This window comes from Drosophila miranda, chromosome 3, assembly GCF_003369915.1.
Source record: "Drosophila miranda strain MSH22 chromosome 3, D.miranda_PacBio2.1, whole genome shotgun sequence".
Taxonomy (NCBI): domain Eukaryota; kingdom Metazoa; phylum Arthropoda; class Insecta; order Diptera; family Drosophilidae; genus Drosophila; species Drosophila miranda.
The window spans coordinates 23,116,842-23,135,382 of record NC_046676.1 but is presented as its reverse complement, the minus strand read 5'-3'; the positions used below and the strand labels follow the sequence as shown (position 1 = coordinate 23,135,382).

The 18,541-nt window shown below is 48.6% G+C and overlaps 1 protein-coding gene and 2 pseudogenes across 1 annotated transcript; all 3 read right to left on the bottom strand.

Moving 5' to 3' along the window:
* Nucleotides 1–186: 186 nt before the first annotated feature.
* LOC108158013 lies at nt 187–8,944 on the bottom strand (annotated as a pseudogene).
* A 5-nt stretch (nt 8,945–8,949) lies between these two features.
* Nucleotides 8,950–13,509, bottom strand: LOC117187861 (annotated as a pseudogene).
* Nucleotides 13,510–13,864: 355 nt separating this feature from the next.
* LOC108158053 lies at nt 13,865–18,422 on the bottom strand. The gene is made up of 6 exons (XM_033390742.1): nt 18,399–18,422; nt 17,308–18,171; nt 17,036–17,247; nt 15,901–16,973; nt 14,245–14,906; nt 13,865–14,184 (listed from the first exon to the last, which is right to left on the bottom strand). The coding sequence occupies exons 1-6, from the start codon at nt 18,420–18,422 to the stop codon at nt 14,035–14,037; spliced, it is 2,985 nt and encodes a 994-aa protein (XP_033246633.1). The 3' UTR covers nt 13,865–14,034.
* Between the last annotated feature and the right edge of the window lie 119 nt (nt 18,423–18,541).

The following is an 18,541-nucleotide window of genomic DNA, read 5'->3' as shown; positions in this document are numbered from 1 at the left end:
TTGATATTAGTGTGGCCGCGGATTTATCGTTAAAATATACCGTCCAACCCTCAGAAATATACTAAAATATATCGTTTAATTTATAAAATATACCATTTATATACTGACGAATTCAAGTTTGACTATCGATACTATCGAGCTGTTGTGTGGTATTTTTGTTCGATAACCGCACTGGAAACATTTAAATTCAAATACTGTGCGCAAAAATGCATTTAATGTTCTTTAAACACATATAAATAACAAAGAATGCGTTTGCTATCAAAAGATGACTAACATTGACGGTATTCGGTGATCGTTAACCAGTAAGTGCACTTTAGGCGTGGGTTGGAGTGTTAAATGCGGTGTGTTCGTCGTGTTCATTTACGCAGGCCTACGTATTTGGTCCAGACACCTTTGTGGTCGAAGTATGGTTTGTTCCGGGAACAAATGATTGCCTCCTTGAATACGTCTGCATAGTCCGACGGCATGGAGCTGTGCTTATATAGATTAAATAGGAATTCATAGACCTGAAAGTCGATACAAAAATGATCAAGAAAGTGGCATATATTTGAGTCTTCTTCACTCACCTTTGCTTCATGGTCCTTCCAGAATATGTGGTCGCACAGATACTGCAAGCTCTCGGGAAAGAGATTGAGTCGCTGCTTATCGTCTGTGGCCACCACATCGACACTGCCCAGCAGCACGGCACAGCCGGAGAGCACATCCACGGCCAGAACAAAGATGTCCAGCAGATAGAGTGCCCTGTTAACCTTCTCCTTGTTGGAGGCCTCGGCCAGCAGCATCTGGATCTCCAGGAATATTTCCATGATCCAGTTACAGGCATGTTCATCGCTTCCAAAGGCATACAGAGTGGCAGCCAAGTGGCGATAGAAGAAGGAGCGCTCCTCCGTGCGCTTCTCGTAGGCATCAATAATGGGCGTCAGCCATTTGAGTGGGTTGGGCAACTTCTCGTTATACAGCACCAGATAGCATCGGATGATGGTGGCCTTTTTTAGCTTGCCTATGGGCGTCTCCCACCAATTGGCGGGCGTGGTCAGCCCGTCGATGGCATTCGGATGCAAAACGGCCACCACCTCTGTGTAGCGCTCAAACAGCCTCGAGTCCAGATTCATCGAGTCCATGTAGCGCTCTACAATCAGTGTGAAAACATCCAACACTTCGGGTGGTAGGTCGCACTTTCCCATGAAAATGTACTTGACGCTGTCCACAAACTTTTCAAAAAGGCATCCTGCAAACAAGATGATACAAGGTCATCGCCTGGACAAAAAGCAAGCAAAAACGAGGGGGAACGTTGTGAGTTGCTGCGGACACCGCAACTCTACAGTTATACCCGATACTTAGTCAGTATGGCTCTCCTCCGGCAGACGCCGCTAATATTAAACGACACGACAAAGAGTGCGTGCGAGAGAGACAGAAAATCAGTCTGAGCGTGACGTCGGGCGCTGCGTAGCCAGTGCAAATTGATTTGTTCCTTTTGGGTATAAAAATGATCCGATCTGATCTGATCTGATTCAGCAATCTGATAGATATGGTCATTATCTATGATTCTGCGTTTTTAGTTTTCTCGAATCTGCAATATTGTGGATGCAACAGATTTTCGTCCTTTGTGGGGGCGGAAGGGGGTGGGGCGAAATTCTGAGATATACGTTTTACAGTGAGACCTAACAGAAGTGCGGATACCAAATTTGGTTACTCTAGCCTTAATAGTCTCTGAGATTTGTGGATGCCTCAGATTTTCGTACATGAAACAGAGCGAGAAAGAATGAAATTGTTTTCTTGATTCTGGCTATAATAATTATACGATCTGGTTGAGATTTTACACTCTAGAACATATAGTCATCCTCTACGATTCTGCGTTTTTGGTTTTATCGTATCTTTAAAAATGTGGATGCCACAGATTTTCGTCCTTTGTGGGGGCGGAAGTGGGCGGGGCGAAGTTTTGAAATATTTTTGTAGCAGTGACATATCACAAAAGTCTGGATCCAAAACAACGTTGCTCTAGCTCTTATAGTCTTTGAGCACTAAGCGCTGAAGGGGACGGACAGACGGACAGACGGACGGACGGACAGACAGACAGGGCTCAATCGACTCGGTTATTGATGCTGATCAAGAATATATATACTTTATGGGGTCGGAAACGATTCCTTCTGGACGTTACACACATCCACTTTTACCACAAATCTAATATACTCCAATACTCATTTTGAGTATCGGGTATAAAAAGTGTAAACTCACCCTCGACAAAGTCGTTTATCTGTGACTCTTTGAAGCAATAGACAGCCACTTTCTCGGCAAAGTCCTTATGATCTGAAGGCCCACGTTGCTGGCGATCTCCGGTAGCAGTGAGAACAGTAACAGCAGATCCTCCTCGAAGCAATTAGGCTCGAATTCTACCAGGAAGTTCTCTAGCAAACGCTTCGCTGTGCCTGAGCTCGACGCCTGATTCTTGGCTATCATGATGCAGTACTTCCTTGCATCGAAGGATAGGTGAAATAAGCTCGTCAAGCAGCTCCAATCGAGCGGTGGTATCGGCTTGGGAAATTTATTGGACAGCGCCCTGAGGGGAAAGGTCACTGCATAGGGCTCTGACACGTAGTCTCCGAAGCGGGCCTGGCTCACCATGTAGTTGGTTACTGCACGGAGCGGGCTGGTCCCGAACAAACCCACTAGCTTGCGTGGCTCCGGCTTGCCCTCGGGCAGGCGGTAGACTCCGCTCCGAAAGCCGTTTATTTCGTTGCTTATGTGATGGGAAATCAGATCAGCTGCTGCATCTCCACATTCCGGGCGAATCTTCTGTAGTAGCTGCACCCACACCTCGCCGGGGACGGTCTCTTCCTGCAGATCCACCACCTCTCGGCCACTAAGTCCTCCCACTGCTCCACCGACAATCTCAAAACGAAACTGAGCCGGAATGTGCCGCAGGTTGAGCGTGCTTCCTGGCTCATAGCTCTTTAGGGCAGCCAGAGCATTGCGAACCTGTGCCGCATCTGTTCCCGGTCGACTGATGGCCTGCCACAGCTGCTCTAGGGCATCATCCGCAACTTTCTCGTACTCCAGTGTGGGTGTCTGCAGCAGCGAAACCAAGCCATAGAAATGGTACAGAGACCTAAGGGTCTGTGGACGCTGTTCGCCGCGAAACTTGCTGCCCAGAGCGTGCCAGGTGGAAGCAATATTGACAGTGTGGCTGTCACACAAGGCATAAAGAGCATCCAACGCCAGAGACGTAGCCAGATCGCCCGATTCATCGGTGCAGCTGTTTAACGTATTGCTAAGGTGAGGTAGCAGCTCCGATCCATGCAATGTTGGCCTGCAAAAGATGGGTATAAGATTAGAAAAAGGATACAAGATCGGTATAAATTTATGGGCTACTTTTCCTGGCAGATTTCCCGCATGGCATGTGCTCGGGCTACTTGAAGCTCCCAGCGCTTATCGCCCTCCGGCAGCGGTTGAGCCACTTGCTTCAGCAGGAAGAGATAGGTGCGCGACTCCACGCGCCACAGTCGTAGATACAGGTCCACACAGAAGGTACCATTCTCGGTGGACAGATTTCGAATGGTGTTCAGAATCATGGGCACGTTGTCCTTCGCAAAACGGGACATGTTTCAGTGGAAGATTCAAGTGATGTTCATTTGAGAGCTCACCTTGGATACGGCAAAATGGGGCAGATCTCGAAGCAACTCCAGTTGCAGCTCAGGATTGTTCTCGTGGGCCAGCTTGAAGATGTAGGTCATGAGAAAGTCGTAGGTGATGCCCTCGTTTACCTTAATGGTCTGCAGAATCACCTCGTAGATCTTGAACCAGCAGTCAACGGGCGGTTGTCGGGACAGAAAGAGGGCGCGCAAGAAGAGATGGAGGCGCTGGCAGAAGACCGTGTTTGACTTGACATTTAGGGCGTCGACAAAGGCGAAAACATCCTGATTCTCGGAGGCATCGAACGACTCCACAAGATTGGCCAGATCAAATGCAATCGCAATGTCCGGATGATAGTTGCGCATGTGGGCCGGCTTCAGTTGCTTGGTGGATATCCGCTCGCCCTCATCCGACTGTTGGAGGTCGAGCACACGCTGCACTATCTGGTTAGCCAGAGCCAGCCCCTCGGCGTGTATGAATGCAGTCTGAGACATCCACTGAATGATGCCATCCAGACACATGTTCAGAATGTATTCATGGCCACAGCGCTCCTGCACGACCACGAAGACAATGATCCGCAGCAAGTCGGCCAAGTAGAAGGGGGACAAGACGTGCAGCACTTCCGCCAGCAGAACCAAGAGCACATGGTAGTGATTCCGCGTATGCTCCCGAGTCGCATGCAATACGCGAAGCAAGCACTGCAGACTGGGACGAGGATCAATGCCGTAGTTGGCCAGCTGTTTGATCAGGCAAGCCTGGTAGATGCACAGATCGATGGACTGGGCATGATCCGACTGCTGCAGGAAGTAATCGATGGCCTCGATCACCAGGATGCTGGTATATATTAATATACATGATTTGTGTGTCCTGCGGCATTAGGGAGAGAGCCCTTGGTGCTGTGCCGGTCCTTCCTTTGATGCCCGCCCAGGTTGACCATCGATTTTGAATAGCCCGAGCAGAAGGTGAAGCAAAAAAAGCATTGCTGCATGACTCACAACTCTTGTCCAGGATTTAGATTGGACAATGTTACTGTCCTCGAACTTACAATGACTGTTTAGCAAACAACACTGATTGAAGTTGAGTAAGCCATAAACATACATATATAGATTAAATAGGAATTCATAGACCTGAAAGTCGATACAAAAATGATCAAGAAAGTGGCATATAGTTGAGTCTTCTTCACTCACCTTTGCTTCATGGTCCTTCCAGAATATGTGGTCGCACAGATACTGCAAGCTCTCGGGAAAGAGATTGAGTCGCTGCTTATCGTCTGTGGCCACCACATCGACACTGCCCAGCAGCACGGCACAGCTGGAGAGCACATCCACGGCCAGAACAAAGATGTCCAGCAGATAGAGTGCCCTGTTAACCTTCTCCTTGTTGGAGGCCTCGGCCAGCAGCATCTGGATCTCCAGGAATATTTCCATGATCCAGTTACAGGCATGTTCATCGCTTCCAAAGGCATACAGAGTGGCAGCCAAGTGGCGATAGAAGAAGGAGCGCTCCTCCGTGCGCTTCTCGTAGGCATCAATAATGGGCGTCAGCCATTTGAGTGGGTTGGGCAACTTCTCGTTATACAGCACCAGATAGCATCGGATGATGGTGGCCTTTTTTAGCTTGCCTATGGGCGTCTCCCACCAATTGGCGGGCGTGGTCAGCCCGTCGATGGCATTCGGATGCAAAACGGCCACCACCTCTGTGTAGCGCTCAAACAGCCTCGAGTCCAGATTCATCGAGTCCATGTAGCGCTCTACAATCAGTGTGAAAACATCCAACACTTCGGGTGGTAGGTCGCACTTTCCCGTGAAAATGTACTTGACGCTGTCCAAAAACTTTTCAAAAAGGCATCCTGCAACCAAGATGATACAAGGTCATCGCCTGGACAAAAAGCAAGCAAAAACGAGGGGGAACGTTGTGAGTTGCTGCGGACACCGCAACTCTACAGTTATACCCGATACTTAGTCAGTATGGCTCTCCTCGGGCAGACGCCGCTAATATTAAACGACACGACAAAGAGTGCGTGCGAGAGAGAAAAAGGAAATTCAGTCTGAGCGTGACGTCGGGCGCTGCGTAGCCAGTACAAATTGATTTGTTCCTTTTGGGTATAAAAATGATCCGATCTGATCCAGATTCAGCAATCTGATAGATATGGTCATTATCTATGATTCTGCATTTTTAGTTTTTTCGAATCTGCAATATTGTGGATGCAACAGATTTTCGTCTTTTGTGGGGGCGGAAGGGGGTGGGGCGAAATTCTGAGATATACGTTTTATAGTGAGATCTAACAGAAGTGCGGATACCAAATTTGGTTACTCTAGCCTTAATAGTCTCTCAGATTTGTGGATGCCCCAGATTTTCGTACATGAAACAGAGCGAGAAAGAATGAAATTGTTTTCTTGATTCTGGCTATAATAATTATACGATCTGGTTGAGATTTTACACTCTAGAACATATAGTCATCCTCTACGATTCTGCGTTTTTGGTTTTATCGTATCTTTAAAAATGTGGATGCCACAGATTTTCGTCCTTTGTGGGGGCGGAAGTGGGCGGGGCGAAGTTTTGAAATATTTTTGTAGCAGTGACATATCACAAAAGTCTGGATCCAAAACAACGTTGCTCTAGCTCTTATAGTCTTTGAGCACTAAGTGCTGAAGCGGACGGACAGACGGACAGACGGACGGACGGACAGACAGACAGGGCTCAATCGACTCGGTTATTGATGCTGATCAAGAATATATATACTTTATGGGGTCGGAAACGATTCCTTCTGGACGTTACACACATCCACTTTTACCAAAAATCTAATATACTCCAATACTCATTTTGAGTATCGGGTATAAAAAGTGTAAACTCACCCTCGACAAAGTCGTTTATCTGTGACTCTTTGAAGCAATAGACAGCCACTTTCTCGGCAAAGTTCTTTATGATCTGAAGGCCCACGTTGCTGGCGATCTCCGGTAGCAGTGAGAACAGTAACAGCAGATCCTCCTCGAAGCAATTAGGCTCGAATTCTACCAGGAAGTTCTCTAGCAAACGCTTCGCTGTGCCTGAGCTCGACGCCTGATTCTTGGCTATCATGATGCAGTACTTCCTTGCATCGAAGGATAGGTGAAATAAGCTCGTCAAGCAGCTCCAATCGAGCGGTGGTATCGGCTTGGGAAATTTATTGGACAGCGCCCTGAGGGGAAAGGTCACTGCATAGGGCTCTGACACGTAGTCTCCGAAGCGGGCCTGGCTCACCATGTAGTTGGTTACTGCACGGAGCGGGCTGGTCCCGAACAAACCCACTAGCTTGCGTGGCTCCGGCTTGCCCTCGGGCAGGCGGTAGACTCCGCTCCGAAAGCCGTTTATTTCGTTGCTTATGTGATGGGAAATCAGATCAGCTGCTGCATCTCCACATTCCTGGCGAATCTTCTGTAGTAGCTGCACCCACACCTCGCCGGGGACGGTCTCTTCCTGCAGATTCACCACCTCTCGGCCACTAAGTCCTCCCACTGCTCCACCGACAATCTCAAAACGAAACTGAGCCGGAATGTGCCGCAGGTTGAGCGTGCTTCCTGGCTCATAGCTCTTTAGGGCTGCCAGAGCATTGCGAACCTGTGCCGCATCTGTTCCCGGTCGACTGATGGCCTGCCACAGCTGCTCTAGGGCATCATCCGCAACTTTCTCGTACTCCAGTGTGGGTGTCTGCAGCAGCGGAACCAAGCCATAGAAATGGTACAGAGACCTAAGGGTCTGTGGACGCTGTTCGCCGCGAAACTTGCTGCCCAGAGCGTGCCAGGTGGAAGCAATATTGACAGTGTGGCTGTCACACAAGGCATAAAGAGCATCCAACGCCAGAGACGTAGCCAGATCCCCCGATTCATCGGTGCAGCTGTTTAACGTATTGCTAAGGTGAGGTAGCAGCTCCGATCCATGCAATGTTGGCCTGCAAAAGATGGGTATAAGATTAGAAAAAGGATACAAGATCGGTATAAATTTATGGGCTACTTTTCCTGGCAGATTTCCCGCATGGCATGTGCTCGGGCTACTTGAAGCTCCCAGCGCTTATCGCCCTCCGGCAGCGGTTGAGCCACTTGCTTCAGCAGGAAGAGATAGGTGCGCGACTCCACGCGCCACAGTCGTAGATACAGGTCCACACAGAAGGTACCATTCTCGGTGGACAGATTTCGAATGGTGTTCAGAATCATGGGCACGTTGTCCTTCGCAAAACCGGACATGTTTCAGTGGAAGATTCAAGTGATGTTCATTTGAGAGCTCACCTTGGATACGGCAAAATGGGGCAGACCTCGAAGCAACTCCAGTTGCAGCTCAGGATTGTTCTCGTGGGCCAGCTTGAAGATGTAGGTCATGAGGAAGTCGTAGGCGATGCCCTCGTTTACCTTAATGGTCTGCAGAATCACCTCGTAGATCTTGAACCAGCAGTCAACGGGCGGTTGTCGGGACAGAAAGAGGGCGCGCAAGAAGAGATGGAGGCGCTGGCAGAAGACCGTGTTTGACTTGTCATTTAGGGCGTCGACAAAGGCGAAAACATCCTGATTCTCGGAGGCATCGAACGACTCCACAAGATTGGCCAGATCAAATGCAATCGCAATGTCCGGATGATAGTTGCGCATGTGGGCCGGCTTCAGTTGCTTGGTGGATATCCGCTCGCCCTCATCCGACTGTTGGAGGTCGAGCACACGCTGCACTATCTGGTTAGCCAGAGCCAGCCCCTCGGCGTGTATGAATGCAGTCTGAGACATCCACTGAATGATGCCATCCAGACACATGTTCAGAATGTATTCATGGCCACAGCGCTCCTGCACGACCAGCAAGCACTGCAGACTGGGACGAGGATCAATGCCGTAGTTGGCCAGCTGTTTGATCAGGCAAGCCTGGTAGATGCACAGATCGATGGACTGGGCATGATCCGACTGCTGCAGGAAGTAATCGATGGCCTCGATCACCAGGATGCTGGTATATATTAATATACATGATTTGTGTGTCCTGCGGCATTAGGGAGAGAGCTTCAAGGTTGCTTCACAGCCGATCGGGATTGCAGCACGTGACACGCACTGATAATACGTTTTAATTACACTTTTTTTAATTTATCTGCATTTTTTTTAATAAATATATTAAAAATATTGATATCAGTGTGGCCGCGGATTTATCGTTAAAATATACCGTCCAACCCTCAGAAATATACTAAAATATATCGTTTAATTTATAAAATATACCATTTATATACTGACGAATTCAACTTTGACTATCGATACTATCGACTATCGAGCTGTCGTGTGGTATTTTTGTGCGATAACCGCACTGGAAACATTTAAATTCAAATACTGTGCGCAAAAATGCATTTAATGTTTTTTAAACACATATAAATAACAAAGAATGCGTTTGCTATCAAAAGATGACTAACATTGACGGTATTCGGTGATCGTTAACCAGTAAGTGCACTTTAGGCGTGGGTTGGAGTGTTAAATGCGGTGTGTTCGTCGTGTTCATTTACGCAGGCCTACGTATTTGGTCCAGACACCTTTGTGGTCGAAGTATGGTTTGTTCCGGGAACAAATGATTGCCTCCTTGAATACGTCTGCATAGTCCGACGGCATGGAGCTGTGGAGATTAAATAGGAATTCATAGACCTGAAAGTCGATACAAAAATGATCAAGAAAGTGGCATATATTTGAGTCTTCTTCACTCACCTTTGCTTCATGGTCCTTCCAGAATATGTGGTCGCACAGATACTGCAAGCTCTCGGGAAAGAGATTGAGTCGCTGCTTATCGTCTGTGGCCACCACATCGACACTGCCCAGCAGCACGGCACAGCCGGAGAGCACATCCACGGCCAGAACAAAGATGTCCAGCAGATAGAGTGCCCTGTTAACCTTCTCCTTGTTGGAGGCCTCGGCCAGCAGCATCTGGATCTCCAGGAATATTTCCATGATCCAGTTACAGGCATGTTCATCGCTTCCAAAGGCATACAGAGTGGCAGCCAAGTGGCGATAGAAGAAGGAGCGCTCCTCCGTGCGCTTCTCGTAGGCATCAATAATGGGCGTCAGCCATTTGAGTGGGTTGGGCAACTTCTCGTTATACAGCACCAGATAGCATCGGATGATGGTGGCCTTTTTTAGCTTGCCTATGGGCGTCTCCCACCAATTGGCGGGCGTGGTCAGCCCGTCGATGGCATTCGGATGCAAAACGGCCACCACCTCTGTGTAGCGCTCAAACAGCCTCGAGTCCAGATTCATCGAGTCCATGTAGCGCTCTACAATCAGTGTGAAAACATCCAACACTTCGGGTGGTAGGTCGCACTTTCCCGTGAAAATGTACTTGACGCTGTCCAAAAACTTTTCAAAAAGGCATCCTGCAACCAAGATGATACAAGGTCATCGCCTGGACAAAAAGCAAGCAAAAACGAGGGGGAACGTTGTGAGTTGCTGCGGACACCGCAACTCTACAGTTATACCCGATACTTAGTCAGTATGGCTCTCCTCCGGCAGACGCCGCTAATATTAAACGACACGACAAAGAGTGCGTGCGAGAGAGACAGAAAATCAGTCTGAGCGTGACGTCGGGCGCTGCGTAGCCAGTGCAAATTGATTTGTTCCTTTTGGGTATAAAAATGATCCGATCTGATCCAGATTCAGCAATCTGATAGATATGGTCATTATCTATGATTCTGCGTTTTTAGTTTTCTCGAATCTGCAATATTGTGGATGCAACAGATTTTCGTCCTTTGTGGGGGCGGAAGGGGGTGGGGCGAAATTCTGAGATATACGTTTTACAGTGAGACCTAACAGAAGTGCGGATACCAAATTTGGTTACTCTAGCCTTAATAGTCTCTGAGATTTGTGGATGCCTCAGATTTTCGTACATGAAACAGAGCGAGAAAGAATGAAATTGTTTTCTTGATTCTGGCTATAATAATTATACGATCTGGTTGAGATTTTACACTCTAGAACATATAGTCATCCTCTACGATTCTGCGTTTTTGGTTTTATCGTATCTTTAAAAATGTGGATGCCACAGATTTTCGTCCTTTGTGGGGGCGGAAGTGGGCGGGGCGAAGTTTTGAAATATTTTTGTAGCAGTGACATATCACAAAAGTCTGGATCCAAAACAACGTTGCTCTAGCTCTTATAGTCTTTGAGCACTAAGCGCTGAAGGGGACGCACAGACGGACAGACGGACGGACGGACAGACAGACAGGGCTCAATCGACTCGGTTATTGATGCTGATCAAGAATATATATACTTTATGGGGTCGGAAACGATTCCTTCTGGACGTTACACACATCCACTTTTACCAAAAATCTAATATACTCCAATACTCATTTTGAGTATCGGGTATAAAAAGTGTAAACTCACCCTCGACAAAGTCGTTTATCTGTGACTCTTTGAAGCAATAGACAGCCACTTTCTCGGCAAAGTCCTTATGATCTGAAGGCCCACGTTGCTGGCGATCTCCGGTAGCAGTGAGAACAGTAACAGCAGATCCTCCTCGAAGCAATTAGGCTCGAATTCTACCAGGAAGTTCTCTAGCAAACGCTTCGCTGTGCCTGAGCTCGACGCCTGATTCTTGGCTATCATGATGCAGTACTTCCTTGCATCGAAGGATAGGTGAAATAAGCTCGTCAAGCAGCTCCAATCGAGCGGTGGTATCGGCTTGGGAAATTTATTGGACAGCGCCCTGAGGGGAAAGGTCACTGCATAGGGCTCTGACACGTAGTCTCCGAAGCGGGCCTGGCTCACCATGTAGTTGGTTACTGCACGGAGCGGGCTGGTCCCGAACAAACCCACTAGCTTGCGTGGCTCCGGCTTGCCCTCGGGCAGGCGGTAGACTCCGCTCCGAAAGCCGTTTATTTCGTTGCTTATGTGATGGGAAATCAGATCAGCTGCTGCATCTCCACATTCCGGGCGAATCTTCTGTAGTAGCTGCACCCACACCTCGCCGGGGACGGTCTCTTCCTGCAGATTCACCACCTCTCGGCCACTAAGTCCTCCCACTGCTCCACCGACAATCTCAAAACGAAACTGAGCCGGAATGTGCCGCAGGTTGAGCGTGCTTCCTGGCTCATAGCTCTTTAGGGCTGCCAGAGCATTGCGAACCTGTGCCGCATCTGTTCCCGGTCGACTGATGGCCTGCCACAGCTGCTCTAGGGCATCATCCGCAACTTTCTCGTACTCCAGTGTGGGTGTCTGCAGCAGCGGAACCAAGCCATAGAAATGGTACAGAGACCTAAGGGTCTGTGGACGCTGTTCGCCGCGAAACTTGCTGCCCAGAGCGTGCCAGGTGGAAGCAATATTGACAGTGTGGCTGTCACACAAGGCATAAAGAGCATCCAACGCCAGAGACGTAGCCAGATCGCCCGATTCATCGGTGCAGCTGTTTAACGTATTGCTAAGGTGAGGTAGCAGCTCCGATCCATGCAATGTTGGCCTGCAAAAGATGGGTATAAGATTAGAAAAAGGATACAAGATCGGTATAAATTTATGGGCTACTTTTCCTGGCAGATTTCCCGCATGGCATGTGCTCGGGCTACTTGAAGCTCCCAGCGCTTATCGCCCTCCGGCAGCGGTTGAGCCACTTGCTTCAGCAGGAAGAGATGGGTGCGCGACTCCACGCGCCACAGTCGTAGATACAGGTCCACACAGAAGGTACCATTCTCGGTGGACAGATTTCGAATGGTGTTCAGAATCATGGGCACGTTGTCCTTCGCAAAACGGGACATGTTTCAGTGGAAGATTCAAGTGATGTTCATTTGAGAGCTCACCTTGGATACGGCAAAATGGGGCAGACCTCGAAGCAACTCCAGTTGCAGCTCAGGATTGTTCTCGTGGGCCAGCTTGAAGATGTAGGTCATGAGGAAGTCGTAGGCGATGCCCTCGTTTACCTTAATGGTCTGCAGAATCACCTCGTAGATCTTGAACCAGCAGTCAACGGGCGGTTGTCGGGACAGAAAGAGGGCGCGCAAGAAGAGATGGAGGCGCTGGCAGAAGACCGTGTTTGACTTGACATTTAGGGCGTCGACAAAGGCGAAAACATCCTGATTCTCGGAGGCATCGAACGACTCCACAAGATTGGCCAGATCAAATGCAATCGCAATGTCCGGATGATAGTTGCGCATGTGGGCCGGCTTCAGTTGCTTGGTGGATATCCGCTCGCCCTCATCCGACTGTTGGAGGTCGAGCACACGCTGCACTATCTGGTTAGCCAGAGCCAGCCCCTCGGCGTGTATGAATGCAGTCTGAGACATCCACTGAATGATGCCATCCAGACACATGTTCAGAATGTATTCATGGCCACAGCGCTCCTGCACGACCACGAAGACAATGATCCGCAGCAAGTCGGCCAAGTAGAAGGGGGACAAGACGTGCAGCACTTCCGCCAGCAGAACCAAGAGCACATGGTAGTGATTCCGCGTATGCTCCCGAGTCGCATGCAATACGCGAAGCAAGCACTGCAGACTGGGACGAGGATCAATGCCGTAGTTGGCCAGCTGTTTGATCAGGCAAGCCTGGTAGATGCACAGATCGATGGACTGGGCATGATCCGACTGCTGCAGGAAGTAATCGATGGCCTCGATCACCAGGATGCTGGTATATATTAATATACATGATTTGTGTGTCCTGCGGCATTAGGGAGAGAGCCCTTGGTGCTGTGCCGGTCCTTCCTTTGATGCCCGCCCAGGTTGACCATCGATTTTGAATAGCCCGAGCAGAAGGTGAAGCAAAAAAAGCATTGCTGCATGACTCACAACTCTTGTCCAGGATTTAGATTGGACAATGTTACTGTCCTCGAACTTACAATGACTGTTTAGCAAACAACACTGATTGAAGTTGAGTAAGCCATAAACATACATACCTTCGCCAGCTTGATATCGTCCATTGTTTACGTTTTGCTCGAGTCTCCCAGTATCCGTGGTATAATAGCTTCAAGGTTGCTTCACAGCCGATCGGGATTGCAGCACGTGACACGCACTGATAATACGTTTTAATTACACTTTTTTTAATTTATCTGCATTTTTTTTTAATAAATATATTAAAAATATTGATATCAGTGTGACCGCGGATTTATCGTTAAAATATACCGTCCAACCCTCAGAAATATACTAAAATATATCGTTTAATTTATAAAATATACCATTTATATACTGACGAATTCAAGTTTGACTATCGATACTATCGACTATCGAGCTGTCGTATGGTATTTTTGTGCGATAACCGCACTGGAAACATTTAAATTCAAATACTGTGCGCAAAAATGCATTTAATGTTCTTTAAACACATATAAATAACAAAGAATGCGTTTGCTATCAAAAGATGACTAACATTGACGGTATTCGGTGATCGTTAACCAGTAAGTGCACTTTAGGCGTGGGTTGGAGTGTTAAATGCGGTGTGTTCGTCGTGTTCATTTACGCAGGCCTACGTATTTGGTCCAGACACCTTTGTGGTCGAAGTATGGTTTGTTCCGGGAACAAATGATTGCCTCCTTGAATACGTCTGCATAGTCCGACGGCATGGAGCTGTGCTTATATAGATTAAATAGGAATTCATAGACCTGAAAGTCGATACAAAAATGATCAAGAAAGTGGCATATAGTTGAGTCTTCTTCACTCACCTTTGCTTCATGGTCCTTCCAGAATATGTGGTCGCACAGATACTGCAAGCTCTCGGGAAAGAGATTGAGTCGCTGCTTATCGTCTGTGGCCACCACATCGACACTGCCCAGCAGCACGGCACAGCCGGAGAGCACATCCACGGCCAGAACAAAGATGTCCAGCAGATAGAGTGCCCTGTTAACCTTCTCCTTGTTGGAGGCCTCGGCCAGCAGCATCTGGATCTCCAGGAATATTTCCATGATCCAGTTACAGGCATGTTCATCGCTTCCAAAGGCATACAGAGTGGCAGCCAAGTGGCGATAGAAGAAGGAGCGCTCCTCCGTGCGCTTCTCGTAGGCATCAATAATGGGCGTCAGCCATTTGAGTGGGTTGGGCAACTTCTCGTTATACAGCACCAGATAGCATCGGATGATGGTGGCCTTTTTTAGCTTGCCTATGGGCGTCTCCCACCAATTGGCGGGCGTGGTCAGCCCGTCGATGGCATTCGGATGCAAAACGGCCACCACCTCTGTGTAGCGCTCAAACAGCCTCGAGTCCAGATTCATCGAGTCCATGTAGCGCTCTACAATCAGTGTGAAAACATCCAACACTTCGGGTGGTAGGTCGCACTTTCCCGTGAAAATGTACTTGACGCTGTCCAAAAACTTTTCAAAAAGGCATCCTGCAAACAAGATGATACAAGGTCATCGCCTGGACAAAAAGCAAGCAAAAACGAGGGGGAACGTTGTGAGTTGCTGCGGACACCGCAACTCTACAGTTATACCCGATACTTAGTCAGTATGGCTCTCCTCTGGCAGACGCCGCTAATATTAAACGACACGACAAAGAGTGCGTGCGAGAGAGACAGAAAATCAGTCTGAGCGTGACGTCGGGCGCTGCGTAGTCAGTGCAAATTGATTTGTTCCTTTTGGGTATAAAAATGATCCGATCTGATCCAGATTCAGCAATCTGATAGATATGGTCATTATCTATGATTCTGCGTTTTTAGTTTTCTCGAATCTGCAATATTGTGGATGCAACAGATTTTCGTCCTTTGTGGGGGCGGAAGGGGTGGGGCGAAATTCTGAGATATACGTTTTATAGTGAGATCTAACAGAAGTGCGGATACCAAATTTGGTTACTCTAGCCTTAATAGTCTCTGAGATTTGTGGATGCCCCAGATTTTCGTACATGAAACAGAGCGAGAAAGAATGAAATTGTTTTCTTGATTCTGGCTATAATAATTATACGATCTGGTTGAGATTTTACACTCTAGAACATATAGTCATCCTCTACGATTCTGCGTTTTTGGTTTTATCGTATCTTTAAAAATGTGGATGCCACAGATTTTCGTCCTTTGTGGGGGCGGAAGTGGTCGGGGCGAAGTTTTGAAATATTTTTGTAGCAGTGACATATCACAAAAGTCTGGATCCAAAACAACGTTGCTCTAGCTCTTATAGTCTTTGAGCACTAAGTGCTGAAGCGGACGGACAGACGGACGGACGGACAGACAGACAGGGCTCAATCGACCCGGTTATTGATGCTGATCAAGAATATATATACTTTATGGGGTCGGAAACGATTCCTTCTGGACGTTACACACATCCACTTTTACCACAAATCTAATATACTCCAATACTCATTTTGAGTATCGGGTATAAAAAGTGTAAACTCACCCTCGACAAAGTCGTTTATCTGTGACTCTTTGAAGCAATAGACAGCCACTTTCTCGGCAAAGTTCTTTATGATCTGAAGGCCCACGTTGCTGGCGATCTCCGGTAGCAGTGAGAACAGTAACAGCAGATCCTCCTCGAAGCAATCAGGCTCGAATTCTACCAGGAAGTTCTCTAGCAAACGCTTCGCTGTGCCTGAGCTCGACGCCTGATTCTTGGCTATCATGATGCAGTACTTCCTCGCATCGAAGGATAGGTGAAAGAAGCTCGTCAAGCAGCTCCAATCGAGCGGTGGTATCGGCTTGGGAAATTTATTGGACAGCGCCCTGAGGGCAAAGGTCACTGCATAGGGCTCTGACACGTAGTCTCCAAAGCGGGCCTGGCTCACCATGTAGTTGGTTACTGCACGGAGCGGGAGGGTCCCGAACAAACCCACTAGCTTGCGTGGCTCCGGCTTGCCCTCGGGCAGGCGGTAGACTCCGCTCCGAAAGCCGTTTATTTCGTTGCTTATGTGATGGGAAATCAGATCAGCTGCTGCATCTCCACATTCCGGGCGAATCTTCTGTAGTGGCTGCACCCACACCTCGCCGGGGACGGTCTCTTTCTGCAGATTCACCACCTCTCGGCCCCTAAGTCCTCCCACTGCTCCACCGACAATCTCAAAACGAAACTGAGCCGGAATGTGCTGCAGGTTGAGCGTGCTTCCTGGCTCATAGCTCTTTAGGGCTGCCAGAGCATTGCGAACCTGTGCCGCATCTGTTCCCGGTCGACTGATGGCCTGCCACAGCTGCTCTAGGGCATCATCCGCAACTTTCTCGTACTCCAGTGTGGGTGTCTGCAGCAGCGGAACCAAGCCATAGAAATGGTACAGAGACCTAAGGGTCTGTGGACGCTGTTCGCCGCGAAACTTGCTGCCCAGAGCGTGCCAGGTGGAAGCAATATTGACAGTGTGGCTGTCACACAAGGCATAAAGAGCATCCAACGCCAGAGACGTAGCCAGATCGCCCGATTCATCGGTGCAGCTGTTTAACGTATTGCTAAGGTGAGGTAGCAGCTCCGATCCATGCAATGTTGGCCTGCAAAAGATGGGTATAAGATTAGAAAAAGGATACAAGATCGGTATAAATTTATGGGCTACTTTTCCTGGCAGATTTCCCGCATGGCATGTGCTCGGGCTACTTGAAGCTCCCAGCGCTTATCGCCCTCCGGCAGCGGTTGAGCCACTTGCTTCAGCAGGAAGAGATAGGTGCGCGACTCCACGCGCCACAGTCGTAGATACAGGTCCACACAGAAGGTAACATTCTCGGTGGACAGATTTCGAATGGTGTTCAGAATCATGGGCACGTTGTCCTTCGCAAAACGGGACATGTTTCAGTGGAAGATTCAAGTGATGTTCATTTGAGAGCTCACCTTGGATACGGCAAAATGGGGCAGACCTCGAAGCAACTCCAGTTGCAGCTCAGGATTGTTCTCGTGGGCCAGCTTGAAGATGTAGGTCATGAGGAAGTCGTAGGCGATGCCCTCGTTTACCTTAATGGTCTGCAGAATCACCTCGTAGATCTTGAACCAGCAGTCAACGGGCGGTTGTCGGGACAGAAAGAGGGCGCGCAAGAAGAGATGGAGGCGCTGGCAGAAGACCGTGTTTGACTTGACATTTAGGGCGTCGACAAAGGCGAAAACATCCTGATTCTCGGAGGCATCGAACGACTCCACAAGATTGGCCAGATCAAATGCAATCGCAATGTCCGGATGATAGTTGCGCATGTGGGCCGGCTTCAGTTGCTTGGTGGATATCCGCTCGCCCTCATCCGACTGTTGGAGGTCGAGCACACGCTGCACTATCTGGTTAGCCAGAGCCAGCCCCTCGGCGTGTATGAATGCAGTCTGAGACATCCACTGAATGATGCCATCCAGACACATGTTCAGAATGTATTCATGGCCACAGCGCTCCTGCACGACCACGAAGACAATGATCCGCAGCAAGTCGGCCAAGTAGAAGGGGGACAAGACGTGCAGCACTTCAGCCAGCAGAACCAAGAGCACATGGTAGTGATTCCGCGTATGCTCCCGAGTCGCATGCAATACGCGAAGCAAGCACTGCAGACTGGGACGAGGATCAATGCCGTAGTTGGCCAGCTGTTTGATCAGGCAAGCCTGGTAGATGCACAGATCGATGGACTGGGCATGATCCGACTGCTGCAGGAAGTAATCGATGGCCTCGATCACCAGGATGCTGGTATATATTAATATACATGATTTGTGTGTCCTGCGGCATTAGGGAGAGAGCCCTTGGTGCTGTGCCGGTCCTTCCTTTGATGCCCGCCCAGGTTGACCATCGATTTTGAATAGCCCGAGCAGAAGGTGAAGCAAAAAAAGCATTGCTGCATGACTCACAACTCTTGTCCAGGATTTAGATTGGACAATGTTACTGTCCTCGAACTTACAATGACTGTTTAGCAAACAACACTGATTGAAGTTGAGTAAGCCATAAACATACATACCTTCGCCAGCTTGATATCGTCCATTGTTTACGTTTTGCTCGAGTCTCCCAGTATCCGTGGTATAATAGCTTCAAGGTTGCTTCACAGCCGATCGGGATTGCAGCACGTGACACGCACTGATAAAACGTTTTAATTACACTTTT